The sequence below is a fragment of the Podarcis cretensis genome (genome assembly GCF_951804945.1).
Source record: "Podarcis cretensis genome assembly, chromosome: 5".
Taxonomy (NCBI): Eukaryota; Metazoa; Chordata; class Lepidosauria; order Squamata; family Lacertidae; genus Podarcis; species Podarcis cretensis.
The window spans coordinates 56,418,684-56,436,133 of record NC_137174.1 but is presented as its reverse complement, the minus strand read 5'-3'; the positions used below and the strand labels follow the sequence as shown (position 1 = coordinate 56,436,133).

General features: G+C 41.9%; 2 protein-coding genes across 26 annotated transcripts in view; one reads left to right on the top strand and one right to left on the bottom strand.

Moving 5' to 3' along the window:
* Positions 1-17,450, bottom strand: part of SH3PXD2A (SH3 and PX domains 2A) — a 259,361-nt gene that overhangs the window by 125,703 nt on the left and 116,208 nt on the right. For 2 of the 9 annotated variants that reach the window (XM_079976082.1, XM_079976083.1), the window contains exon 1: positions 7,680-7,942. The exons of the other annotated variants lie outside the window; for them this stretch is intronic. In XM_079976082.1, coding sequence (XP_079832208.1) covers positions 7,680-7,819 — 140 coding nt within the window. In that variant the 5' untranslated portion in view covers positions 7,820-7,942. Of the gene's footprint in view, positions 1-7,679; positions 7,943-17,450 lie in introns of those variants that run through there. 9 annotated transcript variants of the gene reach the window in all.
* Positions 1-17,450, top strand: part of LOC307216153 (uncharacterized protein) — a 37,571-nt gene that overhangs the window by 15,047 nt on the left and 5,074 nt on the right. For 2 of the 17 annotated variants that reach the window (XR_013838939.1, XR_013838942.1), the window contains 4 exons: positions 2,927-2,958; positions 4,898-4,978; positions 7,185-7,259; positions 10,870-10,966. Coding sequence is in view for 3 of the 17 variants with exons in the window: in XM_079976129.1 (XP_079832255.1) it covers positions 2,927-2,958; positions 4,898-4,978; positions 7,185-7,259; positions 9,179-9,269 (279 nt within the window). In the remaining 14 variants the exon portion in view is untranslated. Of the gene's footprint in view, positions 1-787; positions 933-2,780; positions 2,959-4,897; positions 4,979-7,184; positions 7,260-9,178; positions 9,538-10,869; positions 10,967-17,450 lie in introns of those variants that run through there. The other 15 variants (XR_013838940.1, XR_013838943.1, XR_013838938.1 and 12 more) reach the window with 13 other exon arrangements.

Sequence of the window (17,450 nt, the reverse complement as noted above, 5' to 3'; positions counted from 1 at the left end):
TATACAATTATAGAATGAAAAAGTAGCAGAGGATATAGCTCCTTATAATTTATTTACAATAAACTTATTTTCTATCAGAGTGTATTATTTCTATCTGTTCTTTCCCTCTGTTCCCAATACAAACTTATGATTCACATTTTCTCTTCGTTTTATTATTGTGTACCAATACTAAAATGAATAAAAATATATTTTTTTTAAAAAAATGCTCAAAATGTTGTGACATTTTGCTTTGCCTAAATAAAGTTCTTCGCTGAACTGTGGATGATCTGCCCACCCCCTTTATGGACCTAACACAGCTTCCATTGTTTATCTTCTGTCTGCCTCTCTGTGATGCATATTTTTTAAAGGGCTGCTCACAAATGACAAACAGTAGGAGGAATAAGAGAGAGAGCAAAGCTGCAAATACTGCACAGTATCCTCCACACACACCCCACACACACCCATGCTAGATTAAAAGTGCACCTTTCTGGACCAGTTGCTGCTAGCCATAACTTCACGGTTAAAATGAAAAACAGAAGGTAAACCATGTAATGCATCATTTGACCTCATGGTGGAGATAGAGACCTAGAAGAACCCAATGTACAAACTAGTCTTCTAAGACTTCTGACAGACAAGCAGGGCATACGTAATTAGGGGCTCTTTCCCCAACCCCTCCCAATCAATGCCAGCCAAACCTTTTAGACAATCTGTGTTGATTTCAAATTACATCAGACCACAACAACAACAAGGCAGAGATGTGCATGTTAGGAGTGGCTACGTACCCAACATAACCGTTCTCTGTTTGAAGGCATCCTCTACGTGAAGTGCTGTTCTGTCCCAAGTCTGGTTTAAAGATAAATAACCATAAGAAAGGAGAGCAGAAGCCTTGAACATGCCTGTCAACATTTAGCTGCTGGACAGCAGCTGGTCACAGTGTTCTGCAGTCTGGTGAGGTGTGCTCTGTTCCTATTTGTAATTGCTTTTTGTGTCTGCACATATAAATCAGCATGTGCATATTTTATACACATCTGTGCCCTTTCCCTCCCTATTTTTTTGTCAATATGTAAGTGGTCTCTGTAGCACTGAACCACACACTCAAGTCAGCCTACACTGGCCTTTGGAGCAACAATGCCGCTAGATGGGAAATGGATGTTTGCAGCTGTCACCCCAAAAGCCAATGAAGGTTAATTTCATTTCACCACTCACATCTTCCTGGCCATGATATGAGATGGGCAGCAGTCAGTAAAGGTTACCTAAAAGAAGGATGCCACCTCCTTCCTTTCGTTTCTTAAAATCCTTCCTCAAAACCTCACGCTTTGCATGAAGCCTTTGGCACAACCCCCATGTTGTCCTACTGTAAGGAAGCCACATGCTACTGAAGTGATTGTACATTCTTTTCTTGTTTATCCACGGATGCCTTCAGACTGTATTTTGCAGGTGGGATTCCAGTGCATCCTGTAAATTTAGATTTACACTATTCAAGAAGATTACATTGTTCTGTTGCCCTAGTGCAACAAATCTATATATATAGATCTATATCTCTCTTTCTCTCTCATATATATACATATATACATATATATATATATATATATATATATATATATATATATATATATATATACACACACACACACACACACACACACACACACACCGTATTTTTCACCCTATAGGACGCACTTTTTCCCCTCCAAAAATGAAGGGGAAATGTGTGTGCATCCTATGGGGCAAATGCAGGCTTTCGGTGAAGCCTGGAGAGCGAGAGGGGTCGGTGCACACCGACCCCTCTCGCTCTCCAGGCTTCGCGGACCTCTCCGCAAGCAGCGGGAGTGCTCCCGCTGCTTGCGGAGAGTTGCCTGCGTTCTGAAGCCTGCGCGTGCTGAACTCAGCGCGTCCAGGCTTCGTGGACCTCTCAGCAAGCAGCGGGAGCCAGCGCTGGGCTCCCACAGCTTGCAGAGAGCTGCCTGTTTGGGGGCTGGGGTCGGGGGAAGCTCGGGCGGGCCTCCCCTGCCCCAGCCCCGCGCCTGGGGGGGAAATAATTTTTTTCCCTTTATTTCCCCCCCCAAAAAAACTAGGTGCGCTTTATGGGACGGTGCGTCCTATAGGGCGAAAAATACGGTATATATATATATATATATATATATATATATATATATACACACAACAACAACAACAACTGGCTTTTGCAGTTAGGAAACTGACGAGAAAATGCACTGAAAAGTGTGGGATGGTAGAATGATGAATATGTATAAACACCCCTCAATGATATCAGAATGTGCACTGGTTGTCATATAACTATCCTGCAAGTAAATCAGAACAAATGCTCCATAAAGAATGACGGGAGGGGGAGAGAGATATATAACTTCCATGTAAGCTTTGTGAAAGCAATCCATGAAGAATGCTCAATGTCTGGAGAAGACCCCTGCCTCCCCTTTCCATATTGCTTCCCTGTGTCCAATTTTGGATGAGAAAATCCTTGGGGCAATACTCCGCTTGCACACTGTGTTGTGCCATGCACATTGTTAACATATATGTAGAAGGCCTTCCATTTGTTCTGCTCCTTGTCCTAATCTGTTTCCATGACTGCTAACCTTTGTCCCGCCCTGGGCACATGTACTATGAAATTCCCACACTTACCATCATTCTCTCCTGTCATCGCCACGCTGCAGTCCCTGATGCACAGTCTGCATTGTGCAAGGAAAGTCAGATTTGGCAACCAGAATTTCCCCAAATTGCATCTCTTATTATTCTTGCATAAGTCAAAGAACATTTTCAAATGCACTAATTATAATTACTTACAGGCACTCTGGTTCTGAGAAATGTGATGCAGTACTATCTCCATAAACTGTAATCTGGAATAGGACCCATTGGTAGACCTACCAAGTGCTAGAGAGGCCTAGGAGGAAATTTCTAAGAGGTAAACATTCTGCTTTGGCTTTTCTTTCAGCCAAGTTTTCTGATATTCATCGGCACAGAAAGGTGAGTGCATCTGATGTTATAGTCTAGCGCTTAACAGTGATTGGTATCTGTGATGCTGCCGATTAACACTTGTCTTGCCTCCTTCGAAAAATGTTTCCTGGACTGACTATCTTTTCCCTAGCAGAGGGTTATCTGGAGCACAAAGCTGTGAGTCACAACCACACCATACATTAAAAACACTCTTCTACCTCTTCAGACTGCCATGGCTTCCCCAGAGAATCCCCAGAAACTGTAGTTTGTTAAGAGTGCCCTTAACAAACTACAGTTCCCAGAATTCTTTTTTTTGGGGGGGGGGGAACCATGACTTTTAGAGCAGTAGAAGAATGCTTTAAATGTATGGTGTGGATGTGACCATGGACAAGGAAACAACAGTAGTACATGCGTGGTAGGGCTGAGCCACACTTCTGACATGGGCGTCACTGTTGTTTATGGAAAGAGGGCTGGGCCAGGGCGGCAGCGAGAAAGGGGCCATGACAGCACAACTGGTGGACTGCTGCTGCCATTCCAGTGTTCTTGTTGGTGTACTAGCATGACCTCAACTTGCTAATGTGTTTGCCCTGCCCAGGCAAGCAGCAGAGATTCTGGTATTGGGAGGTGAGCTCCAGCCCACCACATGCACTGCTACAGCAACAAATCCACCCGTAACAAAACAGAAGCCCCGAGTCTTCCTGATATAATGCTCCCCAAACCATTCCAGTGACAACTTATTATGAACACTCTTAAAGTGGTTAAGTCTTCCACAGGACGTGTCGCTGCTGCTTTGCTACGACAGATGCATCACAGCTATGCCTCTGGATTTTATTAACACTCCAGGAGCCATGCAAGGCACCCAGTCTGAACTTGCCTCTTCCTTGACATGCCTCAGAAGGCATTTCCCCACAGCATCACCAAGATGTCTGGGATGCTTGGGCAAGGGGAAGGAGCATGTGCTCACAGGCCTGGAAAGCCGACAAGCTGAGCTTTGAAAACCTTCTCGGTGAATCATTGGTACCTGAGCACTGGCCAAGTCTAAGTGAAGCCTCTCAAAGGCACGGAGAGACACTCTAACCTGCAGTGGTACATTTTAGACTCTGGACTTAATTGTCTGACAGACAGCTCCTCTTTAGATCATAAGGTGTATTTACTTCACTAACTTCAAAATGTGAGGTAAGTCATCCTGTGCATTGTAGGTTGGAGTGTCCCTTCTGCACATTCTCCCGAGAGGGGGCCCTAGACTTCTGCTCCAAAGTTTTGCCCTGATGGCTCCGCTGATACTTCTCCCTCTATAGGTACCAGTGCTTCCTAGAAAAAAATTCTGCACAAGTGATTGGTACACAACCTTTCTAGTCATCGCTGAAAAAATATGGTTGCCCTATGGGACTAGTGGACACATAAGGAGGAGCAGGCATGCCACAGATTTCCAACTCACTTCCTCTCTCTCTCACCTAGCGGGATTTCAAAATCAGACAGCAAAAGTGCCTGGAAATCCCTTGGGTGTTGTGACAAGAGCTGGTAATATATTTGGCATTCAAACTATGAATCATGCTTCCATGACTCTCTTGCCACGGAAGGATGTGCAAGAGATATCCTGCTTCTCACTTGTGTACATATTTTCTATATGGTTGATCAGATTATCTTTCCTGTTTCTTGCAAGTTTGGCTCTGTTAAACTTGCTGCAATCTAAGCCAATAATATGCTGTTCTTACGCAACTCTTCTGCCTAGTGCAATCAACGTAATTCTATTTAAATTTGAAATAAATTTGATTTTACTTGACAATCTTGCCTTTCTTTTAATTAAAAAAACCTCTAGCTCTTATGGTCTCATATGAAAGCTAGAAAATGTGTAGTATTTGCTGAAGTTGCAAGAAACCAAAGGAAGTCTCAAGTAGGATATATATTCCCTGCACTAACATGCTGTCCTTTCCCATAATCCTCTGTCCTCACCCCTCCCTGATCCTAGGAAAATTGGTTATCCTTGGCACCATAAAGATGCTAATCCCAGAAAGGGAACTGTCCCAGGGCCAATTCACATATTCTCCAGGTGAGAGAGCATTCTTATGATTATGGGTGCTATTTATGGTTTTTTATTCTTGTGTTATGAATGTGATTGCTGTTTTAAATGAATTTTGTACTCCTCTCCAAGACTGATTTGATATGGGGTGGGATATAAAATACTTTAAACAAGTATGAAAGAAATAATATTTTGCAAACCATTCCTCATCATAGAACTCAGACTGAATCCACTGGGTAACTTAAACTGTGACTGACATTCTTGTTATACTCTAAATTGCAAGTATTCATGATACTGTCAGTTCCATAATCACATGACCCTGTTTATGTGAACATTTTTCTTCACTGGATGAGAAAGGAGCAAGTCAGACTCATGCAACTTTGCCCCATCCTCTCTCCTCTCCTCTCCTCTCCTCTCCCTGCCTATTAGAAAGCAGTTCCTAAGACCCACCACAACATAGTGGTAAAGAGTAGGTTTTCGTGGGGAAACAGCCAGGGTGGCAGGGGAAGAAGCACTCAGACATGGAGCTTTAAAGAGTGGACCTATGTCTAGAAATGAGGCACAAAACAAGTATGGATGAGCACCTTCTTTCTAAGCTGAGCTTACCTATACCTGACAGAAATTGATTACCATTTCCATATAACTTACTACATTTATATCCTTATTACAGTGAAGAGCTCAAGGTGTCATTCACCTCCATATTAGCTTCACAACAACCCTTTGTGGCAAGTTAGGCTATGGGGTGGTGAGGTTCATGGCTGAATGGGAATTTGACCTGTATTCTCCTCAGTCCTAGTCCAGCACTACACTGCAATGATACCTGTTCGGTAGACTTCATCCAGAGTGATTCAAGGGCCTGACTATAAGAACACATGTGTCTCTGGCTCCTTAGCTCTACCTATGCAGGTTGGAGTGGATGAGAATTATATTTCAAAACTTGTGGAGGGTACCTGTATGAAATGCAACACTGCTTCTCCCTTGCTTTTAACACAAATTCTGTGCTACATGCCATTGTGCAGCGCAATAAGAAGTCACACATACAGAATTGCCTCTCTTTATCACACAACATTGGGAGTGGGTGATGCCTGAAAGGTCATTTCTTACAAGCACACCTCCACACCTGAGCAGATAGTTGATGCAAGATAATGGAGTGATCCCTCCATTAGCTTGCATAGGAGGAAAGAAGATAGTGGATCTCTATAAATGGTGGTGGTGATGGAGAATCTCACCCCAAGGGTTCTGTTATCCTTCGCAGATAAGATTCCCCCAACCCAGTTTCTGGGTAGCCTTTTCTTTTAGCCATGCAAGTTAATAGAAGGATGGCTCTCAATTAATTTGCATAGGGGAAAGAAGTATCTGTAGCCCCAGAAATAACTGCAGAGTGTATGTAGTCACCACCACAATCAGTTCTTCTCGTCCGCCTGAGAAAAACTGAAGGTTTGGGAGAAAGGGATTTTGAAGGTGTGCACAGAGAAGCAGTGAGGGCCCCCCCTCCCTAGTTATGATCAACATTTGAGTTGTATAGTAAAATAGAGGATAAAACTTCATGCCTACAGATTCACTCCCACCTGCCTAAGATTAAAGATGGAGCAGGAGAGGAAGGTGAAGGGCAAAGGGGAGCAAACTGGTTCTGTAAGAACAAAGCTATTTCCAGCAGTTAACATGAGGCTGGTTCACATGGAAATCCAGATCAAATGAGCAAACAGAAATCACAACAGATTGGAAATGCATTATGTGCCTCACAAACCAGAAAAAGCTGTGGCATTGGAAAAACCCGAATTGTGGATTGGACCTAAGTGTGTTAGAAGAGGGAAAGAGACGTTGATAAAACAGGGGTGGCTAACCTCCCCCTGCCCTGTTGCTGGGCTACAACTCCTATAATCAACAACATCTAGAGATCCTTGAACTAGAAAATGCATAATTAGAATTTGTGTTACAGCCAGGCACTCCAGTTTGATCATACACAGTCATACCTATTCTAAAAAGGACAAGTTGCAAAGGGTAAGGGCAAATCTTGCAAATACAAATATTTTACCAACTAAATCACTTGTACTAAACATTTTACCAGCATGTCCCCACCCTGCCCAGTACTAATTTGCCACAGCATAACTGGAGGGATAGATTTACCAAACTACTTGCCTTGAAGGAACTGTTGCTTTCCCTAGGGCAATATCCAACTGCAATACTGGGAGAAAGGGGATGCCAAACTTTCAGTAACATCTAAATGTCTTAACAGGCAAAACCAAGGGCCATTAGGACTAACATCTCAAGACATTTGGGAGCCCAAGGCTGCATTCCTGTGCACTTACCTGTGAGTAAACCACATGGAACTCAGTCTTTTTTTCTAAGTAGACATGCATAGGATAGCACTGTCAACTATCACTGAAGCAGTGCTAAAGCTTTTGTAAATGCTTTTCATCCTGAAAATTGCTCACATTTTGCCGAAAATGTAACCCACAAAGCCGTTTCACTTTCCATTTTTAAGTACGATCTTTGTTTAAAGCAGCTGGAGATGAACATTTGATACAGATTGTGACTTAAAAGTACAACAGGAAAGCCTCAAGAACAGAATAAAGGAGTGCCTGAATCTAATTAAGTGTGATGACAGAGGACAGCCCTCTCACTTCCCACTCAGACCCTCTATGTAGAAGTGTTTATACATCTTTAAGACAAGCCAATGCTTAAAAGCTATGCTAAAGCAGAAGTTGAACATGACAACAGATTTACTTACATGAGGGTTAGAGCATGAAGTTGTCCTTCGTTTAAGGAGCAGTTGGAAAGTGTTCTGCTGTTTAGCTTATGCAAAATACACAAAGCTGCTATTTGTGTTTGCTCGGAGTTATGGGAGGTGGGCCGTGCATCCCAGCACATACACGCAGAGAACAAAGCCTACATGCATACAATATCTCTTACTCCCACCCACTGGTACTTCTCAGAATGAGGGACAGATTTGCATAAGACATCATCTGCAGCCAGTGATAACAGCTGAAGAGCGCAGTGGGACAGAGGGGCTTTAATGTGTGATAGATGATCGAAGAGTGAGACCACACAGCGAATAAGAAGAGAGAAAAAGGGCGGTGCCAGAGAATTCCTAAAACAGACGGAGAGAGATGCATGTAGGCAAGAGAAAATTTGGAACACACCCGTGACCTACAGACCAATGGAAAGCTGCTCACTGGGAAGAGGACTACCTCACACTATGGGCATTTGCTCCCCCCTCACTAGTTGTGGAGGGAAATGTTCAGACATTATCTTCATTTGTTCTATAAATTAGTCTACACCCAACTTTCACTGGTTTTAGCCAATGAATAGAGGCATAACAATGATTGACATATAGGAAAGCAGATCTTACAAACTCCACATACATGAAAAGTCCAGAGCGACACACACACAGTTTACTTCCTGGCTCCTTTATTTTGGTCTTTCCGGGTGGAGAACAGATTATACTCATATTGCAGTGGCTATGAGAAAAAGTTACACCAGCCCTGCAAAAGAAACCCAGTTATCAGAGCTACTGCCTCAGTTGACAGAGTGGCAGATTTGTGCCCGCTGGGTCCCTGCTTCCTTGCCTTGCCAGCTAGCCCACCACCCCAGCTCTTTCAAAGCTCTGAAGAACACCTGCTCCATGCCTGTGCTGCCTGAAGCAAATTTAAACTTCAAATTACCAGTAAAAAAAGAACTTCTAGCCATTACAGAATAATGGTACCAGCAGCACTCTCCTGGCCACCCTTCCTCAGAGGGTGTGTATGTTAACTATGTGTATTTGTGTATTTATTTATTTATTTATTTGGAGTATTTATTTGCCCTGCCTGGGGCAAATAATAAATAAATCCCAAGGAATCCCATTTATGTACTTACTTATAAAAAATATTTATATACTGCTGTATCATAAAAATATATCACAGCGGTTTGCAACAATATAAAAACATAAAGCAAACAATAAATTTGTAAAAAGTTAAAAGCAAAAAGAAATTAAAAGCAAACACCCATAGACCATTGTGGAGGATGTACTCTTAATACTCTTAATTGCTTGCAAGGGCCTGAAGGAATACAGAAGTTTCCAGCCGGTGTTTAGAAGTTGGCACAGAAGGTGCTCACTGAATCTCTAGTGGCAAGGTGTTGCCGAGGACTGAGCCAGTGATGCACTAAACCTCGCACTCCAGTGTGCCACTTTACTACATTAAAGGAGCTGTTGTTTTCTGTACTGTACTTTTCTCTTTTTTTATATAGAGGAGTATTCAAGAATATGATTTCTCCCCCAGAAGTGTTACACTTCAAAATTCTATCTGTTGCTTTGAAAAGAAGCATCAAGAGAACCTAAACAGCCTTTACCAAAGGTGTCATGGACTTTGAGGAAGCACGAACCCAGGGCAAAAAGGAGAAATGAGCTAAGAGCAAGACATGTTTGGGAAACCCGCACTGTGATCAACTCCCATCCAGAAACCTATGTCCCCGCTGTGGAAGGATGTGTGGATCCAGAATTAGCCTCCACAGTCACTTACGGACTTACGGTTCATAGAAGACAATCTTACTTGGCTACGAGTGATTGCCAAAGAAGAAAGAAAACCCTCTTAAGCTTCACCATGCAGAAAATAAACAATCACAACTCACCATGCTCCATTCTTGTCTTTGCTAATTAATTTCTATGACCAAAACTGGGGTAACACACTCTTATCTCTCCTGTTGCTATCCCCTGCCCACCATGGCTGGTTGAAACAACATTAATGGTTTCCAGTTGAACTGAAACTATTAGAAAGACGTTGGCTCTCAAGAAAAGAGGCATTTTATTTCTGTTGTTTCTGCTGCAGCTGTATGAGTCACATCAGGCTTTCTCTCCCCTCCCCACCCCCCAGCCTTATTCTATTAGGAACAGTCCCTGGGAAGATTTTGGTTCCAGAGAGGGGGAAAGTTGGCAGAAACAACCCAATTCCCATATGTTCTGCATGATTTTAAAAAGGAAACTAACTGCCTTTAGTTTTGAAGGCCCAACTCCCAAGAATGGCTTTGACCTAGTAAAAGAAAATCAAGAGGTTTCTTCTCTTTTCTTTAAATTTACCCATGACTTCTCATATTCTGTTCCAGGAATGTCTTGGAAGTTTTTCTGGCAACCCTTTTCAGTTGGTGGCAATATTGTGGTTTTCTGCTGGGCACATATCCGGTAAATGCTGGATAGTATCCCAAAACTTGCTTGACAGGGATAGCCAGCCATGACCACCTTGTGTCCTCAAAATGGGGGTTCCAGTAAAGTGACTGTGCACACCTGTGCAGAACTGCACATTGCCCAGCCATTACCACAGAGTAGAAGTCCAGAAATAAATATAACTTGGGCCTATAACTTATTTAAAAGTGAACATACCACAGCCAAAGGAATACTCAGCAATAGCTGGGTGGAGTCCAACTGCTTCCCCGCCCCCAAGGCCAACACTTTCTAAAAGCCTTGCTGCACCAATAACACACCGTTCCTGCCTTCGGCCCCCACACAGGTGCTGCCTGAGGCAAGTCATTTCACCCTGATGCATGGATTTGTTCAATGTTTTATCCGCCAGTGATGGCCTTCACCACCGGTTAAATGTGTAGACCTAATGGAAGAGCAACTTTACAGCCTTATCCTATTTCCTGGAAAATACTATGTAGGGAAGTGGGGGGGGGGTGGAGAGATTGTGCTGTTGCAACCTCATTAAGTCTCCTCTCAATACTGGATCAGCTCTACAGATGCATGCTGCACCTGTGAAGGAACAGAAAAGGCATAGCTGGTTATGTGTGCTGCAAAGCTGTGCATGGCTAGGGAAGGGGAATGAAGAAGAGGGGGCATGTTTAGTTGGCATTGTATCCACAATGCCAGGATGAGGAAGACTGTTACATGCATCAGTGCAATGGGGTACTTCATATATTTTCTCCCACTAAAATATGACTCCTTCGAGACTGGGCAACATGGCCAGAAACTCACACTCCCAGACCCAAAAGTAGACATGAAGAAGCAGAGGTTGGAGAAGAGTACAAGTATTTGCTATTCTCAAGGTAAATACTGTATTTTCAGTTGGGTTTTTGTAATTTGGTTTTGTTTGGCACTTGTTTTCTTGCAGACCAGATGCAACTTTCTTATAGGTCATGTTCAAATGGTGCACACTGTTATTTTCCTGGCTCACCTAGAAACAAAGTGCATCTTGCTTTCTGACAAGTTAAGATGTAACCTTCTGGACAGTTCTGCCAAACCAAACATGAATGCTTAATATTGAAATGTCAATATCTGCCCTGTAACATGCAACTGAAATGTTCAGTGCTTGGCTGAATATCATTCCTCAACCCCCTTTATCATCTTTCTGTTTGCACTCTGATGAAAACTTTAAAAGCCCCAGGCATCCCCTATGAAAAATTAAGCACCAAATGGTACAAAAGATGTTCATTTTCATACACTGACCTAGGTAAAGAGCACATTTTTCAATCCTCCTTTCCCCCACTGCCACTCAGAGATGGGCTAGAAGCCAAGTCTGTGCCGGTAAGCTTGTTTTTCTATTTAAAGTGTTCATTTTTATTAATAACCCTTTAATGTCTACACACTGGCACTATAGGAGTTGTATTTCCATGTTATGTCATCGGGAGCTATTATGTATTTAATTCCTGAGCCCACAAATCCATATGGACATCATTAAACATATATAGCATAGCATTAAAACTCTGTTCCACCCCCCTCCCAAAAAAAAGCCCAACCCCCAGCTAAGGTCATGGGAAAGAGAAACAGGCAAGCAGAGTGATTTTAGCGTTACATTTTACTATGCACAACTTTAGGCAGTTTTTTGTGCACAATAGGTTGCAAATTGCCCTGAGCTCTTGTTGGAAGGGTGACTAATACCTGAGCCAAATAAATAAAAGTGGGGTTGTGTTAATAAACTTGGAGGGTGTTGAGGCCATAGGGCAAAACCCTTACCCATGTAAGGGTTGTGCACCCAGATATATTTACCATATTCAATGTCTGATTTCTGTACAGTATTAGCACACCAGGTGCTGATGGCCTGGGCATGTTTGCTGCTGGCATGCAAGTGTTACACAGAAATGGGTCAGGTTATGTACTAAGTACATCTAAATGCACATGGAAAGCTTACAGATGAAGCCCTGGCGGTGTTCAATGACACTTTTTGTGGGGTTGGCCCACAGTAAAAGTTTCTAAAAGATCAATATGTACAATAGTAGAGAGAACAAAGAAATCCACTAAAATACATTTGTAGTTATTTCCCCATAGAAGATGAATCATGAACCCAAATTGTGCTTAAATATCCCATGGGAACAATTTATATATTCTCAAGATCAGAATGCATTGGGATATCCATCCATTTCCCTCTGTCTCCGAAAAGTTACACACCATGTATTTAAAGCACATAACTTCTTCAAATAATCTTGGGAACCGTAGTTTTCCCCTCATAGAGCTACAATTCCCAGCACCCTCAACAAACTACAGTACCCAGTTTGCAGGAAGAGTAATGAAAGTGGCAAATCCATCAAGGAAATGGGGAAAATTAATTTTTAGGTGTAATGGACTGGGGGAATTAATCTCATAAAAATTAAAGCTGAAGTTTGAAAAATATTTATTTCCCCGTACATCTAGAAACACCAACACACAAACTTGCAGAATGTCTGTTCCTCATCTGCTGCAAGCATCGTAACACACACTTTACAATCAGGGCCTCTTTGATATTTCCATCTGGAGGAGGCAAGCGCTGCCTCCCAGAAGTCTGAAAACTACATTTTAATCTCCTATTCTCCTTGATCTACTTCTTTTTCCTCCACTTGTTCTAGCTCCCCAGTGAATTCAAGGATCACTCATCTGTCTAGTTTCTGATGCTCCTTAAAATGCTCACAAACTTTTCTCAGAAGGGGCTCTTAAATTTAATTCAGGTGATTCCATTACTTCAAATAGGGCCAGTCACTAGTCTATGCAGGTGAAGATTTTTTTTTTAAAGAAGGACTGGGAGAAATAAAACTCTTTAGATGGAGCCACTTGTATGTCCAGATTTCATGAGCCATTTCTAGCCTTTTACAGCCTGCTGTGAAGACATGCATTTTAATGGCTTTAGCCTCATCGCTATCTGAACAACAGGGACTTGATCTGTGTATTGAGATGGAATAAGAGAACAATGGAAGCTTTTCTTTTATGCTTCTGGGCAGCCTAAAGGAAGTTTGCAAGAATGGAGCTCAGCTGTGCTGTGATATTTCCACCACCACTCAGTGGGGGGAAAAGATTAACAGATTAAAGGCCTTACCCAACAAGACAAGTGCATGTGTACACATATTCAGGTCCCATATCTAAGGGTCTACAGCAAACTCAGGATCATTTGAAGAAGATTGATCACCCTCTTCTGCTTCTTTTGATCTCACCATCGCAAGTAGTTGAAGAATCTTAAAAGTTGAAGTGAGAAACTTACCATGCATTTTTTTCTGGCGGTACTTATATTGTGATGTTTATTCATTTGGTGTATTGTTGTCTTAGGAACATATAATTAGGATGTCATAGAGTTTAATATTACTTAAACTGGGGCAGCTTCACACACACAAATGATTAATTAACATATTTTACAATGGCCCCAACTTTACATATTGGTAATGATGCAAGCTGCCCACTTTTCACTTAACGTTCTTGAAACAGATGGACCATATTGTCAATATAACCATGCTGTCTTTTAAGAACTGTTAAGTTCTTAAAATTCTGCTTCCCAATGTGCCATTCTCTACTACAAGTCATTGGATTCCCCATCATAATTCAACAAAGCAATCGCTTTTGGTTCTAACTTTAAGCCTACAATCTTTTTTAAAGTAATAGGGAGGTCGGATTACCAGCAAGTGGTTTCCAGTGGTTTCCTGACAATTTTTCAGAGAACCCACAAGACTCTAATTAAAAGCAAATGCAATTGGACAGATAAAATATCCTGAGGTTCACCACAACGCTTTGATGTCTGCCTTCTGAGGAGGGTGTTGAAATCTCTTGAATATGGGATATATACCACAGTTGACTCTTGCAGTTGCCCTTCATTGGCTTAGGCTAGAATACTTAATGCCACTTCCAAGGATATGAGAGTCACAAACTGAATGGCTTGAACCCTGGTTTTCACATTCCAAGAAGGTGCCTCTGCAAAGTAAACTTTCTTACTCAGCCCTTCCACAGCTGCCCATGCTTAACAGATCACATGAATTCAACATGAGTACATCAAACTGACCTATATCGCAACATGAAGTATTTCTTTAGTGCTTTGGGGATGTTCAAGATGTTTAACAGAATCCTAGTCATGTTCGTCTCTCCCTTCCCTCCTTGATAACTTGAGCACTCATCCTGTTCACCCCATTGTCTCAGCTGCCTCATGCTTTCCTCTCCCTAGCTTCCTCCTTTGCCCCATGCTTTTAGGCCGGCTTCCTCACTCACTGCCATGGCCATTATCTCAATCTTGTGTTCTGCTAGAACAATCTTTTCTCTAACATGATCACAGTCATAATGGCATTTCCTCTGGTAGCTGAGACCCCGTTCTGAAAATCAGGTCTAGGGTTATCTGTGAAATTTCAATTAAATCAGAAGCTCTGATAGTTTGATAAGCTGCCTGTCGTTTTGAGTCAAAACATGAGGTTATTTGATCTGCTGTTTGTGTTTCTGGGGGCCAGAGTGCATCAAAGACCATCAGTGCAGACAGGCAGAGAGACTGATGATGTGGTGGTGACTTTACCAAGCAGTTTTTGACATTTATCTCTTGGATACGATATTCTTTAAAGCACCTAAAAGCTACCTACTTATCTTAAAAGAAATTAAAACTTTTTTTAAAAAAAGAAAAGAATGTGGCTTTGTTCGGATATTTTCTTTGAAGAAGAAATAATTTAGAGATACTGGGATGTTTGAGACATAATGCCAAACCACAGCTTAGTGCCACATGAGGGAGACTTGAGCCTCACACAGGGCTCATCCACAGTCTTGCTTCACCCGTATTTTGATTGTATTGTGTACCAATTAATTCACCCTAGTCTGAAAGCTTTTTGCAATGTTATGTGACTGTCCCTTGCAGAAATACGTTCTTACCCACTGAGTTGGATCTTTTCAGATGTGTGCAAAATCTGAAGAGAGATTTTGCTTAACCAAACTTCAATTGAGTGGGTAAGATCAGATTTTTCCAATGCACAGCTATGGAACAACAAGAAAATTTCTTGGACCCAGAGGAATTAATACACAATATGATCAAAATACAGGCTAAGCCAAAGTGTGGATGAGACCTCAGGCTCACAGGCTCCTTCCCCTTTCCTTTCATGACAGGATCCCCTCCTAGCTTCAGGCATTGTTCGCAATTTCATCTGAACCAGCAAACCATGGTTTGTCTTGTCCTACAAACCAGTATGGAAACCAGGATCAAGCCATGGTTTGCAATCCTAGTTTGTGGCATTAAGTTTTGCAGATAGTTTTGCAGGTTTATACAAAGTGGCAGACAGTGGTTTGCCACAAACAAGGAAGGGAGGGAAGAAATTTCAGGCTGTACGGCGAAGAGAGAAAGCATGGGCTCAAGGGTCTTTAAAAGCTTGTATGCAATGCACCAATCATAATTTGCTATTACATCTGAACCAGGCCACTGAGTGCTTTTCTTACAAATAGCATGTACAGAACATATGAGGAGTTTAACAGATAAGCTCAGATACAAAATAGGGGCATCTTTTCTATTCAATAAATGTTATGAATTAATCATGAATTGTATTAATCAATTAAAACTGTGTAGCTTTACATATGAATAATAAAAAAGCTTTTTTGAAGGACAGGGTTATGTCAAAGTAGGTCACACTTGGAGTAGACCCAGTGGGCTTAAAATCACTCATAACTAACAAGTGCATTGATTTCAGTGGGTTTGCTCTGAGTGTGAGTGAGGTACAGCCCAATCTTTCTTTCACTGATGATTATGTATGTTTATGTATCACAGAAGTCACCTTCTCAGAAGTGGCATCTCTAACTCACGTCAGACAAAAGGGGAAATGCTTCTCATGAGATGGCACTAGTCACCTGCAGTTTTATAAACAATACATTTTGTGTGTGTGTGTTGCCTGGAAAAACAGTTTTTATTCAGTCACTCAAAAGGTGTGTGATCATGCATGCACTCGGGGCAGAAAGGGCTCCACTTCCTCCCATTTTTAAATACATAAATAAATCTTTGCATGTAAGAGGAATGTTGGTGTCTGATAACCTCCTTCTACCTCTAGGTCAGGATGAGAACATCTGGCTGGACTGCCAATATAAATTCAATTATATACCATGGTAAAACAGTTCAGATCTCCAAAGATATCAATTTCTTTGCTGGAAACCAGAGAGCAGATCAATAAGTGCAAAAGCAATTTTCAGAAACAGGCATATTTCTTTTTCTTGAAAGCAGAATGGATAGGTGAATAGAACTACCTTTCTTATGCAGAACATTATGGAATTAGCGATGCAGCGTGACAACCAACTGTAGTGATCTATTTGCACAATGGATTTCAATTTGTGTAAACAGGGCTCATTCTTCCTCCCCTACTCCAAGAATCTGCCTATGTGCCCCTAAAATATACTCTGAAGGCTTGGAGGACCCCTCTGGAGTAGATTGCGAGGTACGGCGATTGCAGGGAGAAGGGGAGGGGAGGCAATTTCATTGCATCAGCTGGTGAAATGTCAGATTTCATGCACAACTGGCTTCCTGTCCAATCACAATATTTTGAATTAGGTATCCCTTTAGAGGCATAACATTTTGATTTGTTTGTTTGTTTGTTTGTTTGTTTGTTTGTTTAGCTAGCTAGCTAGCTAGCTAGTTAGCTTGATAGGTGCTCAACCACTTCCAAGGATTTAGGGTTCATCATTTAAAATCTGATCAGAACAGGGCCCACATACCTGTTCCCAATTGAAATACTCCCAAAGTTGCAGAAAATATATGAGGAGAAAAAAATCCTGTAGGGCTAACCACAGCTTTGCGGGTGAAATTAGGTCAGGAAAACAGCATGAAGAAAATAGTTCAAATTTACTCCAGCACTACTGCTTCAATCCCTCCACCCCCACTTACTGCTGTTTTAAAATGAAAATATTTGGACATACATGTGTAATTTAGCTTTATATCGCCTGGTAGCTGCATACCGCTAGTAAGCAGCTGCAATACATATGAGGCAGAGGAACATTCACAACTCCTTCCTAGGTACACTTGATGCCCTTTTGTTGGGTTGACAGAGTACTAGGAGGCCAGAGAGGATAGCTCATTTGGTAGAATATGAGACACTTGATCTGAGAGTTGTGAGTTTGAGCCCCACATTGGAGGGGGGGAGAAACACCCCCCCTGCTAATTACAGTCTGCTGGGAGGAGATATATAACACAAATAATATAGTTATTGGTAATTCAGCAGAATGGTAGGTATATTTCTCTTCTGCATCCAGCAGAATCTGCTCTCTTGGTGTGATTGATTTTGCTTTCGGCTTCCAAAAAATAGGCTCTCCGGATATTGTATCCGTCACGGATCATAATCAAAGCCTTGC